This window comes from Onychostruthus taczanowskii, unplaced genomic scaffold (assembly GCF_017590055.1).
Source record: "Onychostruthus taczanowskii isolate IOZ18803 unplaced genomic scaffold, ASM1759005v1 scaffold67, whole genome shotgun sequence".
Classification (NCBI taxonomy): Eukaryota; Metazoa; Chordata; class Aves; order Passeriformes; family Passeridae; genus Onychostruthus; species Onychostruthus taczanowskii.
Window position 1 is genome coordinate 129,661 of NW_024504455.1, and position 14,196 is coordinate 143,856.

General features: G+C 52.7%; 1 protein-coding gene across 1 annotated transcript; it reads right to left on the minus strand.

Annotated features, from left to right (window-relative positions):
- Window positions 1–9,514: 9,514 nt before the first annotated feature.
- DNAJB13 (DnaJ heat shock protein family (Hsp40) member B13) lies at window positions 9,515–14,022 on the minus strand. Its single transcript, XM_041420919.1, has 8 exons — window positions 13,887–14,022; window positions 13,289–13,392; window positions 12,903–13,064; window positions 12,378–12,535; window positions 11,576–11,689; window positions 10,823–10,936; window positions 10,660–10,736; window positions 9,515–10,314 (listed from the first exon to the last, which is right to left on the minus strand). Exons 1-8 carry the CDS (start codon window positions 13,952–13,954, stop codon window positions 10,161–10,163), a joined length of 951 nt encoding a protein of 316 aa, XP_041276853.1. The 5' UTR covers window positions 13,955–14,022; the 3' UTR covers window positions 9,515–10,160.
- Between the last annotated feature and the right edge of the window lie 174 nt (window positions 14,023–14,196).

The following is a 14,196-nucleotide window of genomic DNA, read 5'->3' on the forward strand; positions in this document are numbered from 1 at the left end:
AGCATACAGGAAAATGGCACAGATCTGGCACCTTAATTATATGCTAATGACATCCGACCAGGAAGAAAATCTTCAGAGGTCTGAGGGAAAAATACCTGAGTGAGCAGGGTTGTGCTCACAGACGTGTGACAGCCGTTCCCTCTCCCTTTTTTGTCTTTTTTTTAAATTTATTTTTATTTTTTAGCATTTAAAAACAAAACAAAACAAAGCAGACTGAAGAACCAGGTGAACCTTTGACATTTGTGTTTGATTTTCAGCCCCGGAGCACGAACTGAAAGCAAAACAATCCTGCTGCAGAGGGGTTTGTCCAATGTAGAATTTCAATGACCCTCCTGTTCATAATGTTTTCCTCATTCACTCTTAGCTAATGGTCCTCACCCATCACCTTCTGGTCAGCTTGTATGCAAAATACTTTTTATTTTCCTATAAATTTATTTGATCCATCTGGATTAAAAAAAAAAATCAGCTCATATAAATATGTAGCAAGTTTAATGAAAGTATCCCCAGATATGCAATCCAATATCTGTTATGACTTTTTTTTTTAACTTTCTGGTTTGTCTGAATGATTATTTCCCAAGGAGTTTGCATTACACCTGGATGCTCCCAGAACCTCTACTCACAGCAGAAGCTGATGGTGACAGCTTCACTAGCTCACATTTACATCCATTCTCACCTGGTGCATTTTTGGGACTGAAATTGTACCCAAAAATCCAACCAAAACCAGCTCAAGAAAAACTATTGGATGGCTATTTTCGAATTAGATGGGGTCTATAATTCTCAGCAAAGGCTGTGTGACAACCCCTTCAGGTTTTATTTCGGATTTGTACAATACTGGTACATGTACAATAAACTGAGGTTTGTTTTCTCCTTAGGGGCGTAAATTGGGTTAAGTAGATTTCATTTATTAATTGGATTTAAAAAAAGTTCTAAATTATAAATTACAGCCTTGTTTGTGTCCAGCAGTCATGGGACACAGCAGCCGGATTTTGAAGACACAGAAAGGAGTTTGCTTTGCTCACTCTGGTGTAACCAACGTGTGGGCAGGAGCAAAAGCCCACAGAAGTCAGCTCAGGGGCATCAGCTTGACTTTGAGACACAGCAGCCAAATCCTTCTGTTACTGGGCTTCACCTGAGCAGGTGGCTTTGGGGAGGAAACAGAAAGAACTGGGTCCCCCTTGGATGCCTCTCAGGGCTGCCAGCTTTTGTCTGGCAAAAAAAAAACCAAAAAACCAAAACCAAAACAAAACAAACAAAAAAAGGTTCTACTTCTGTTCCTTCTCATGTTGGAGTAATGGAGCCAAATTCCATTTGGTTCCATCCCAGCCTGGGATGGATTTGAGGGGGTTTGTGCACAAAGGGCTGTGGCAGCCTCTGCTCCGTGGGGCTGGCACACGGATTCCTTTGGCAGTGTGTGCCACTTTCCTCTCTGGAGGGGGAATTCCTGCCCAGATTCCCAGCTGAGCAGCTCAAGGGCAGGTGAAAGGGACACAGAGGTGTTTCAGGAGCGAGGGCACACGGTGCCAGCATGCCAAGGGTCAGCATGGCCATGAGGCATCTGTGCTGTGACATTCATCGCGGGGCAGGCACCATCAGCCTTTTGTAAAAGAAGCATTTCCATGCATTCCTCACCCCTCCCAGACCTCTCAGCAGGTTTCTCCGCCCGGGGAAGGGTCTGAGGCAGGTGTTTGTGCTACCTCCATCCCTGAGCATCCCTGATTTGGTGTTCCTTTTGCCAGCTCGTGGGGCAGCTCTGGCACTCAGAGGGTGCCCATCTCCCGCTGAGGATTCCCTGCCTGATTCCAGCACGGCTGCTCCTGGGATTTACAGGAGTGCAGAGAGGGAAAACACACCTGGAGGGGTCCGTGAGCACCTGTGGGGGCGTGTGGCCGTGGGTGAAAATGTGTCTGCCCACACATTGACCAGAGAGAGGGAGCAGCCTGCTGTGGGGGCACTGGGGTCCCTGGCTCTGCTCCTCGCCCGCCTCTGCTCCGTGGAGCTGCTGACTCTTTCCAGAGGCAGGGTGTTTATTTAGCTCGTTGATTAAACCAGCTGCTGCCACTGCCAGGAACCTCACGTTTTTTCCAGAGCTGGCTGTGGTTCCCCTGTGCCCCCCTTTCCAGAGGGAATAGCTGCTCCCTGTGACCAGGCTTGTGGTACAGCAGGCTCTGCAGCTCCAGGGCCAGGAGCCTGGAGAGGAAATGAAAGCAAGTCCTGCTTGAGGAAAACCCCTAGAACTTGGGTGGCTGCTTCTTTTTCTTTCTTCATTTTTTAACATGAAATTATTAATTTCCTTAGTATGAAAACTGAAATGGCATCAGAGAACACAGCCACTGAATCAGCTCGACTTATTAAAGCCTTTAATTACCTTTGCCACATCCGTGTGATGCGATACACTAAACAAAAGGCTTTGGGCTTGACTAGAAGAGAACAGAGGCCACAAACCCAAAGGCACAGCACTAAAACTGCAGGATTTCTCATGGAGCAAAACTCCTGATCCCCAGTCCCTTTGCTGGTGCCGCAGCAGCTCCGGCTGCTCCGTGTCCTGCAGCAGGTGAAACCTGTCCCGAGCTGCAGCCCCTCCGTGCCTCTGTGGGTTCAGAATGTACAACAACTCCTTTCTGCCCACTTTTCCCTCAGCAGGACACCACAGAAATTCCTCACTGCACTGCTGGGTTTCACAAAGCCCTCAGTTACCTCGGAGACTCCCGAAACCCGGCTGCAATTCCCATCCAAAGTTCCTGCAGGGAGAAACAAATCAACAGGCAGAGAGAGGAGAGACAAACAAATGCCCTGCAGGGCTGGCACAGGGCACATGGAACACCCCCAAGGTGTTCCCACCCAAGCCAAGGGTGCTGCCCTGGGGGTGCTGCAGACAAAAATCCAGCAGCCTGGAAGGAAATTGCCTCTGAGTTCACCTCGGGGAGCTGCAGGAAGGAACATGCTATAGGTTTGGAACATGCTATGGGAGCAGAATCCAGGGGAGGACATCCCTCCTGCAGCTGGGAGCAGCCCCAGCAGCCTGATGGAAGATGATGGCTGGGAAACACACAGATCCCAGAGGAAAAGATGAAACACAGAAGATCCCAGAGGAAAAGATGAAACACACAGGATCCCAGAGGAAAAGATGACAAGGTGAAACACACAGGATCCCAGAGGAAAAGATGAAACACACAGGATCCCAGAGGAAAAGATGAAACACAGAAGATCCCAGAGGAAAAGATGACAAGGTGAAACACAGAAGATCCCAGAGGAAAAGATGACAAGGTGATACACACAAGATCCCAGAGGAAAAGATGAAAAGGTGAAGCACACAGGATCCCAGAGGAAAAGATGACAAGGTGAGACACACAAAATCCCAGAGGAAAAGATGGCTCGAGCTGCTCTCCCTGCTGCCACACACGTGGCACCACATCTCCTGTGTGCTTCCAAGGCTGCTGAGCACAGCCAGCAGGGAGGCAGCAGGCAGTTCCCCTGCTCTGGGGTGCCACTTGCTCTGTAAGGCATCTGTAATTCCCCAGTGTCTCGTTTCTCCTGGCCCAGGAAGGAAGGAAGGGAGTTAGGGCTGTGCTGGGAGCCAGAGCTCCTGAGATGATGGAAGCAGTGAGCAGCTCCAAAGCTCACTTCAGCAAAGGCTCACGGTGTTTGGTCTCTGCCCCTCTGCCACCAGTGGCCATGTCCCCTCTAGATTTGGTGACAGCAGGAGCAGAGTGCAGAGCTGACACCTCAAAAACCTCTGACTAAAATACTGTGACAAAACAGGGACAAAGCTGTGGAAAGGCAGGCTTAACCCAGGTCAAACTGAGCAAAAGACACAGCAAAGCAGAGAGGAGTAAGTGAAGGCACTGCACTGTTCAGTGCTGATGAAAATTAACTAGTTTTGGTTTTTTTTAGTTAAGTTTTATCAAGTTTCCCAGAGGAATTTTGGCACTCTGCCTCCTGTCCCTTTGATCAGCATCACTGTGACCTCTGGTGCCTCAGGGTGTCCCAGTCAGGCTCAAGGATCCATCCTCTGGAATTTGAGCTCTCCTGCCTGCAGATCCAGCTGTGGGCTCCCAAACCACGGGGGGCTGCTCACTGAGAGCCCTTCCATGGCACTCTGTTCTCAAAGATCACACCCACTCCTGCCAAGCAGGGCAGGAACACAAAACACAGCAGTCTTCAAGGAAAAGGAGGTGATCATCCCCCCAAAAGCTGCCATGTGCCACCAGCACAGACAGAGAATTCAGAGGAAATTCAGATTCTTCAGAGGAAAAGGCAGCAATTTCAGAGTCACTATAGCCCTTAAAACAAATATCCTAAAATATACTCAAGAAACAAAAGAGGAAACAGAAACATGGTGACTTCTGGATTAGCATTTTGGATTGGAATAAAACCTCAGCAGCAGGTTCAGTATCTCCTGCCCTGTGTGGTGGCAGCCACTTCCTTAGCTGGCTTTCCAGGATGAGAAAAGAAAAGAAAAGAAAAGAAAAGAAAAGAAAAGAAAAGAAAAGAAAAGAAAAGAAAAGAAAAGAAAAGAAAAGAAAAGAAAAGAAAAGAAAAGCAGTGTGATTTTACTGGCATTTAAACTATTTGGGGTTTCTGTTTTCTGAGCTATCTGGGTTAGATAGCAGCCCTATCTCAGGGTTTTCATTGCTGCTCTCTCTGCTTTGGCCAGCTCTGCTCTGTGTCCTGCCAGGGTGTTGTGTTTCTGTGTCTCCTGACCACACTGACATGTACCGTGCTGTTTAATAAACTTTTAAAGCTGTTTTTCCTCCTGCCAGTGTTGAAACGGATCTGCCTCCTCTGGATGACAGACCCACAGAGCCCTGAATTATCTGTGAGCCCATTCCTGCCTGATCCAAAGGCTTTTCCTCCCAGCTTGACGGAACCTTTTGCTGCTAGAAGCAGCCAGATTTTAGTTAAGGAAAAGTGCCCTGAAGGAAACGTGGGCCTAACATCTTTTGATGTTATTTTGGGGAGGTTTTTTGGTGTTATTTTGGGTTGTTTTTTGGTGTTATTTTAGTGTATTTTTGGGTTATTTCTAAATAAAACCTCTGGGGCTCCCAGGCACCGCAGTCAATGCTCCAGAAGGGGGAAAGGAGTTTGCCAGGAGTGTCCCTGAGCCAGGGGCTGGGTTTGTACCCCAGAGGGGCTTTAGGAGCCATTTAAACCTGGAATTTCGCAGCAGCCTGTCAAGGGGGACTGGCACAGCTAAGCCTAGCCCTTTGTGTCTCCGGGAGATGCTCTGAGAAAAGGCTCCTGAAGCAGCAGCAGCCGGGGAGAGTTCTGCGTTTGCAAATTGCCCCCAAGCCTCGCTAATCCCGGCTCCAACTGAGCTTGGCGAGCTGATCCCGGGTTTAAAGGGCGGCAGCAGAGAAACGCCGGGTTTAGGGAATCCCCCTCATCCCAGCACTGGTTTAGGGGATTGGAAATGGGGGATCGGAGAGGGAAGGGCAGAAAACAGCGGGAACGTGAGCGGTGATGCTCGCACGGTGAAAGCCGTGTGGTTTTCCAAAGCTCCTGGCTGGGCAGAGCTCTGGCATCCAGCAGCTCCCTGCACTTTGCATCCAGCATTCCGGCGCTCCCAGGGCCGCTGGAAACTCGGTTAGGGTGGGTTTAGAAAAGCTTTAAAGAGGCTGGTTTTCGTGTTTCCCTCCCCACTCTGGAGGGAGAAGCGGGATGGTTTGAGTTTCTGGGAAATCGTGGGAATTTGCTTCTCAGCGTGGCTCAAATGAATCCTTGCTACGTTTTATTACAAGGTTTTGTTACCTCCACAACACGGGTCAGAAACAAGAGACAGATGTGAGTTGCCAGGCGCTCTCAGGAGCAGGAAAATCGGTATTTTGCAGGGTTTTGGGTTCTCCATAGCGAGCATCCCAGCAACAGCAGCACATCATCCCCCGGGAACCCCGGGGAGGAGCAGAGGAGGGTCCTGCAGGCTCCAGCTGAACGATTTGGAGCCCAAACAGATTTTATTCCACTAACCTCCCGCTTCCAAGTGCCAGCCTGGAAATTCATCCCGAGGAGCAATGGGGCTGGAAGGGAAAAGGGGAAAAGGAGAAGGGAAAGCAGAAAAACCGCAGCAGTAGGTGGTGAAGTTCCTGAGCTGGGAAATCCTCACTGGCAGCAGGGAATCAATCCCTGGTGGAGATGTGCCCTCTCCCGGCAACTCCTGCAGGGATAGAGGTGCAGAAACCTGCCCAAAAAATGATTTTGGGATGTCTCAGGTGGCGCAGCTCAGGGAGCAGGGCAGAGCCAGGGGATGGGGCTCAGGAGCATTTCGGTGTTCTGGCACCGCTGAGCAGCGAGCTGGAAAAGCAAAATGCACTTCTGGGGTTTAATTCCTCCTCTGAACCTTCTGTTTGCCACACTGAGAGAACTGGGAAGTTTTTTTCCAGTGGTGAAGCAGTTCATGGCGCTGACAATACTTTGCTTTCCTCCCTTTAAGGGGAACCAAGAGTTCACTGCCAGTAAAATTATCAGTTCTTGCAGACCATAAGGACATTGGGCAAAAAAAACATCTTCAACACCATTGCTGTTTCCATCCTGTTGGTTTTTTTTTCACTGAGAATTTTGACTGCTTTTCAGCAACTTCCTCTTTTTAATTATGGAATATATTTATAAATTTTTGTGAGGTGTAAGAGACAAGGAATGTTTTGGAGGAAAAATCTGAGTTAATCTAGAGAGGACAAAATTAATAGTTTGGCCATAAAATCTGAATTAATCTGTAGGGGAGACAATGAAGATTTTGAGGTAAAAAATGAGGTAATTAGAAATTGGCAGGCAGTGAAAATTATGAGGGTGAAATCTGAGGTAATCTCCATGGTAGAGAAGGAATATTTTGAGGCAAACTGAGGTGATCAGTAGTGGAGAGATATGGAAAATTTGGGGGTAAAACTTGAGCAGCTCTATAAAGCTGCAATGGACATTTTGGATGGAAAATCTTATCCAGAGGGGAGAGAATAAACATTTTGGGGATAAGACAGTTAATTATGGGGTCTTTAGGTCATAAAATGTATGTCAAGGAAAGAGATTTGAGCTAGGGGTGAATGGGGAGCCCTTGGGGTCTGCCTGCTTATGGTTTTGGGCTGCTCTATGAAGTTTTGGGCTGCTCTCTGAAGTTTTGGGTGCTCTCTGAGGTTTTGGGAGAGGTCCTGAGGCACAACTGCCATGACAAGCAACACACAGGGCAGTGCTGTCTGCTTTTTTTTTTTTTAACCCTTTCCCATCAGCTGTAAAAGCCTCCTGCCAAATTTGGGATTCAATTCTCCCACCAGCACGAGGAGAAAACCCTCGTATTGATTTTGCCCCTCAGCAGACAGAGGCCGAGGGAATTCGGAGTCAATTTCTCACTGAACAGAGCAAAAATCAGAAGTGTTTTTCCCTAAATGAATGTTTTTCACCACGGGCTGGGTCTCAGTGCCCTCTCATGGCTGGACGGACCATGTACAGCTCATTCCAGGGAGAGTCTCACCTTCCGCAGGTTCTGGCAAGAACCAGCATCCCTGGTGTCCCTCATTTTGTCCGAAGTAAAGTGATAAAGGATTGAGTCACTGACAAACGGGGTTTGGGATGAAAATGGTTAGAATAAAATTAGGCAAAGAATGCAGTAAGAAAAAAGAACTTTCAATGGCTGGAATAGGTAGGGATGGAAATTCTGGAGAGAAGGGCACGTTTATGTTTGGATTGGTGCAGATCAAACCCCCCAGTGAGCGCTCAGAGCTGAGCTGTGCCAGCCGGGATGCTCCGAATCCTTTGATTCCTTTAATTTACGGCTCCGATTCCTTCAATCCCAGGAATTCCCGTTTGCCGGGAATGCGGGCTCGGTGCTGCCGCCTTGTGGAGACCCCGAGGCACAGCAGGGCCGGGACCCGCGGGGGGATCCCTCGGGATCATGGAATTGTGCTGCTCACGGTGCAGGGGCTGCCGCCCTTTGGACACATTTCAGACCAGTATCCTACAGCATTTTGGAGGTTATTTCCAGAATTCCATGTGTAGCCGGATCTCGCTCCCAGTGCAGCAGCCAGGTGAATATTCTGACCTGTCCGGCCCAATGTCTGGCTCAGGTTTTCCAGGATAGTAGTGGAGATCACTGCAGACCGGTGCTCTGTGCAGCAGGGGCTGTTTTTTCCGAAGCTGAGATGAACTTTGTAAGGAACCGGGAGTGGGTTTGGGCCGGCACTGGGAGCGAACGCGGGTCCCAGCCGGCACCGGAGCCGCGGGCGGTGCTGCCCTCCTGTGGACACATGCGGTACTGCAGCCCCGCGGGGACTGGACCCTTGAGACTTCACCGTGCTATCCCTTGGGATCATGGAATTGTGCTGGTCAGGGGTGAGGGGTGGCGGCCCTTTGGACACATTTTAAAACAGTATCCTACAGCATTTTGGAGGCTATTTCCAGAATTCCATTTGTAGCTGGATATCGCTCTAAATGCAGCAGCCGGCTGAGGGTTCTGAACTCTCCAGACTTGTGCTCACCTTGGTACAGCCTGGGCCTGGAGCAGGTTTTCCAGGGAAGTGGAGAGCACTGTGCAGCAGGGGCTGGTTTTCGCAAAGCAGAGATGAACTTTGTGAAGAACCGGGAGTGGGTTTGGGCCGGCCCTGGGAGCGAACGCGGGTCACAGCGGCGCCGGAGCCGCGGGCGGTGCTGCCCTCCTGTGGACACGCGCGGTACTGCAGCCCCGCGGGGCCGGGACCCTCGGGGCTCCGCGGGGCGATCCCCGGGATCATGGAATTGCGCTGCTCAGGGATGAGGAGCTGCCGCCCTTTGGAGACATTTTAAATAAGTATACTACAGCATTTTGGAGGCTGTCTCCAGAATTCCATTTTAGTTGGACCTCGCTCCAATTGTAGTAGTCGCGTGACGGTTCTGACCTGTCCAGCCCAATGTCTGGCTCAGGTTTTCCAGGGAAGTGGAGATCACTGAGGACTGGTGCTCTGTGCAGCAGGGGCTGGTTTTCGCAAAGATAAGATGAACTCTGTAAGCAACCGGGAGTGGTTTTGGGCCGGCACTGGGAGCGAACGCGGGTCGCAGCCGGCACCGGAGCCGCGGGCGGTGCTGCCCTCCTGTGGACACGCGCGGTACTGCAGCCCCGCGGGGTCGCACAGCCGAGAACGGCCCGACACGGCCCAGCCGCACGGACAGCGGGCTGTGGGGCCTGGCACAACACACGGGGCTCCTCCTTCCTCTCTGCTGGGGTTTACTCCCTGGAAAGGACATTCTGGCAGCCTGGCACGTTCCCTTCAGTACTGCTTTTCCCGGCACAGCCTCCCACTGTTCCTTACTGGCACTTGCAATAAACCACCCCTGTGGGGTCTGATCGTGGCAGGGTCAGGGTTCCTATCGAATGCAGGGAGCCCCCGATGCAGGGAATGATTGGCATCTCACTCCATTGATTCAGAAGGCTGAATAATTGCTTTATTAAAACTATATTATATTACATTCATACTATATTAAAATTAAAGAGTACTAAAAGAATACTAAAGAAAAACCCGTGACTGTCTGAGACAGCCAGGACACAGCTTTGGCCCAATAGGCCAATTAATATTAATATTAACAACCATCGGCTGAATCCAATTAAGAAGTCCCTTCAGGTAAACAATCTTCCTTTCAGGTAAACACATTCCACATGTGCAAAATAACAGGAGCAGAGAATAGAGATCAGAATTGTCTTCTCGCTTTCTGAGATTCCTCGCTGCAATTCCCATGAAAGATCCTTGGGAAGTTGTGCCTGCCTGCTCTCTATGAAGAGAGCTGAGGTTACAGGTTTCCTCCCCTTTTTTTAGGGCATTCTCCCAGCCCTGGAGTGCCACTGGAAAACACAGGTGTTATCTGACCTCTCCCAGTGCTGTCAGGGCTCACCTTCAGCAGGGACAGATTGTGGGTCAGGAAAATAAAGCACTGAGACTGCTGGGCAGGGTCTTGGCCACGAGTGCCTCCCTCTATCCACCCCAAAACCTCCCTCGGCTCCCCAGGGCTGCAGAGCTGCTGCTGTAGGGTGGGAGCTGGAGAGCAGAGACCACAAAACCTCCTGGATCTGGGCCAGGCCTCGGGGCTGTTGTTTCAGGGTGACCCTGTGTTTTGGGGTTCCCAGCATTTGAAAGAACTGCTCAGTCCCAGTGCTGGCTCCAAAGCTTTATTGGGGGGATAACAGAGCGGGGAGAGGGGGAAGGTCACTGTCTCTAGGGCTGGAGGATGCTCTTCAGGAGTGTTTTCACCTCAGGGCTGAGCGTCTTGGGGAAGAGGATGTCGAAGTAGATGAAGAGGTCGCCCCTGCGCCGCGGGTCCTGGGCCAGTGGCATTCCCTCCCCCGGCACCCTTTTGTAGTACTTGGGGCTGCCGAGCACAGGAGGGGGCTCAGAGGAGCTGTGGCATGGTCCCAACACAGAGCCACGACCCCCAGCCCCCCTGCAGAGCCCCACCTGGGTTTCTCAGGTTATTTGCTCCTCCAGCTTTACCCAGAGCCCGTCCCCTCCTCTTCCAGGCTCCAGCATCCACCCTCATCCACCCGCACCCAGCCCTCTCCTTGCCTCTGCTCCCAGCAACGTGGCCCCAGACCCAAAGAGCCACCCACTGTGGGCCTCCTCCTCCTCCTGCAGCCCCAAAGCTGCTGGAAAAGGCTTTGGAGCAGGCTGAGCTCCTCCCAAGTGCCGCTGAGCCCCGTTTTCCCCCGGCACTTACTGCACAATGTCGTTGATGGGGATGTTCAGCAGCCTCCCATCCAGCGTCCACACATCCACGGTGCATCCAGTCAGTGCCTGCCGGGCGTGGAGGGGCACCAGGAGCTGCTGCTGCAGCCCCAGAGCCCAAGGGTGAACCTCTGTCCCCTCACTCGGCCCTTTACCTTTGCCAGGGAGATGCTGGCAACATAAAGGAGGTTGTTCTCGAGCCGTCTGAACCTTGGGTGAAGCTTCTCTTCCACAACAAAGGTGATGTCAGCTGGAATGATGTTTGGGCCCTGATTGAGGGGGAAAAAGGTCACAGAATCAGGGGATGCCAGGATGGTTTGGGTTGGAAGGGACGTTAAAATTCACCCAGTTCCACCCCCTGCCATGGGCAGGGACACCTTCCACCAGACCAGGTTGCCCCAAGCCACATCCAACCTGTCCTTGGAAACCCGAAAATTATTTTATACAGGGAAAACTGACACAGATTCCTGCTCCTCTTTTGTTGCTGTTTTCAGCTGGCTAGAGAGAAGGGAAAGATATTCTTCCCTTAAAAGAAAAAGGAATCTTTTATCCAAGATTCCTGAACAGCCAAGGGCAAATCCAGAACTGTGCTTCTGCCAGGAAGAAAACCAGCCTTTTCAATTATTTTTTCTTTAACCTGTTCTAAGGAAAATCCAGGCTCCTCAGAGTGCTTCTGAGCTGAGTCTCTCTGTTGGTCACGCTGCCAAGTGCCCTCAGCAGTGGGGAACCAGAACTTTTTCCATGGAGTGGGCACAGGACTGGAGCAGCTTCCCAGAGGGGGCATGGAGTCTCCTCTCTGGAGACATCCCCAACCCACCTGGATGAGTTCCTGCCTGGGCAGGGGTGTTGCATGAGGGGATCTCCAGGGGTGCCTTCCAAACCTGCTGGTTCTGTGGTTCTGTGCTTACCTGGTCTCCCTCCTTCTCAAAGGTGATCCTGGTGCCACGCTGCCAGCCCGGCTGCACGTCAATGGTCAGGATCTTGTCCCTGATGGTGCTCGTCTGCCCATCCTCGTTCATCACCTGGGCACAGGGCACAGGGAGGGTCAGCAGTGCTCTGCTCCCCAGAGGGAAGGGCAAGCCTGGCTCGTACTCCACACCAAAGTGGCTGTGGGTACAAACAGGATCATGAATCAGATCCATAGGATCATGGGATCTTTTAGGTCAGAAAAGCCCTCCAAGATCATGGGAGTCCAATTGTTCCCCCATATCCCCAAGTGCCACAACCACACAGCTCTAAATCCCTCCAGGAATGGGGACTCCACTACAGCCTGTTCCAATGCCTGACCATCCTTTCAGTGCAGAAATTTCCCCTGATATCCAGCCTAAAGCTCCCCTGGCCCAGCTTGAGGCTGTTTCCTCATGTCCTAGAGCAGGAGAGACTCAGGGCTGGGTGCAGGAGGCTGGGACAACAACGAGGGGGACAGAGGTCACCAAGGGCACACAAAGGAGGCACAATGCAGTGTGAAAATGGAAGTATGGGAGCCCAGAACACACTGAGCTCCTTCTCCACCCATCTCTGAGATCAGCCCTCGCTTCCTACCAGCTCCCACATTGCCTCCCGTGCTGAATTCCCTTTGCCAAGCCGGGGTGGGGAGCGCTGGTTCAGCTCCTCCTGGGTTTGGTGCTAATCCCTCCCTGCCACGAGCTCGTGGGGCAGGGCCATCCCAAACATCCCCCAGCGAGGGCAGAGCTCAGCCCCAGCCCCTACCCTGCGGGAGATCTTTATCTTCTTGGTGCAGCCGTGGAACAGGTCCTCGAGGGACACGAAGAGATCCCGCACGATGGGGGGGTCCCGCCGCAGGGCCCCCCGGCCCCGGGGCCCTCCAAAGGGCAGCAGCACCTCCGAGCCATCCTCGGCAAAGAACTCTGTGGGAAGGAGCAGGGGCACAGCCCTCACGGGGCTCAGAGCTCTGGGCCCTCCACCTCCCACCCGGAACCACGCCGAGTGGTTTCTTTCCAGCAGTGTTTGTGGCAGCCTCGCCTCCCTAATCCCTCTTTGTGATGGGAATCCCAGAAAGGGTCACAGGAGCAGCTGGGGAAAGCTGACAGCATGGACGTGCAGCTGCAGGCCTCCCTAGGGGAAGGCAGGATCTCTCCTCCAAGCACCACAGGGATCTGAGGGCAGCTGGACAGGGAAGCATTCCTGGAGAGCTTGATGTTCTGGGCTGGCACTGCCACGGAATCATGGCAGCCCCAGGCAGAGCCCAGCCAGCCCCAAGGTCTCCCAGCCTACCTGCAAAGGGGTTGTCCCCTCCGAAGAACTCCCTGAAGACTTTCTCAGGGTTGTTGTGGAACACGTATCCCACGCTCCAGGGGTTGTCGCTCGCGTACTCCAAGGGGATGCCACCTTTGAGCCCCTCTTCCCCAAATTTGTCGTAGATGCCTTTCTTCATAGCTTAGGGAACAAGGAAGTGTTGGGAAATGAGGGGGAGCCCCAGGCTGAGATCCAGGCTGGAGAAGAGGGTTCCCAGGAGCAGGGGGACAGACAGGGCAGTGTCAGATTCCAGCTGGGCTGAGGGACATGGAGCTGCTCTTGCCAGGGAGCAGGAGTTCACAGCCCCCTCCTGCCCCTGCAGTCACGGGAAGGGGACACTCCAGGAGGGGGACACTCCCACTTACGGTCGCTGAGCACATCGTAGGCCTCTGCCAGCTGCTGGAACCTCTTGGGGCCCCAGGGCTCCTTGCATTTCAGTGGGTGGTACTTCAGAGCCAACTTCCGATAGCTAGGGATCACAGGATGGTTCAGGTTAACTTTAAAGCCCGTCTCATTCCCATTCCCTGCCATGGGCAGGGACACCTTTCACCATCCCAGGCTGGACAGGGCTTGGAGCAACTTCCAGGGATCCAAGGGCAGCCACAGCTACTCTGGGGAACCCGTGCCAGCGCCTCACCACCCCCAATATCCCATCCATCCCTGCCTTCTGGGAAGCCATTCCCTGTGTCCTGTCCCTCCATGCCCGGTCCCCAGTCCCTCTCCAGCTCTCCTGGAGCCGCTGCAAGGGCTCTGAGCTCTCCCTGGAGCCTTCTCCTCTCCAGGTGAGCATTCCCCCACTGACCCATTCCCACACCCAGCCCGGGCTGCCCCTCGCACCCCCAGACCCTTTCCCCACTGTGGGGCAGGGAGAAGGCCAAGCCGCGCCCGGGGCCGCCCCACTGCCACCGCCACCCCCGGCTGCCTCCCGGCCCAGGGCTCTCTCAGATGCCGGGGGTCCCTCACGCCTTCTTGATGTCGTCGGCGGTGGCCCCCCGCTCCAGCTCCAGCACGGCGTAGTAGTCCAGCCCCATGGCGTCCCGTTGCTATGGCGACACAACTTCCGGTCCGCGCCGCGCGCGGCACCAAGGGAAATGTAGTTCTCACGCTCACTTCCGCACTCTGCCGGGCCTGTTCAATCCTCACCCCGCATCTATTTTTTCTTAAAAATCCCCAAGATTCCATGGAAACACACACAGGTGTTACCAAAGCAGCGGTTTATTTCACTCCATACTGTGACAGTCACTTTCACTGCACCCCCTCTCCCCCTCTATCT

What these genes read in the sequence shown, in the direction of transcription:
- DNAJB13 (XM_041420919.1), bottom strand. Translation starts at nt 13,954, where the DNA reads ATGGGGCTGGACTACTACGCCGTGCTGGAGCTGGAGCGGGGGGCCACC. An exon ending in CTACGATGTGCTCAGCGACC is followed by an intron (nt 13,065 to 13,288) that starts GTAAGTGGGAGT and finishes TTGTTCCCTAAG; the next exon opens with CTATGAAGAAAGGCATCTAC. An exon ending in CCCATCAACGACATTGTGCA is followed by an intron (nt 10,315 to 10,659) that starts GTAAGTGCCGGG and finishes TGTGCTCGGCAG; the next exon opens with CCCCAAGTACTACAAAAGGG.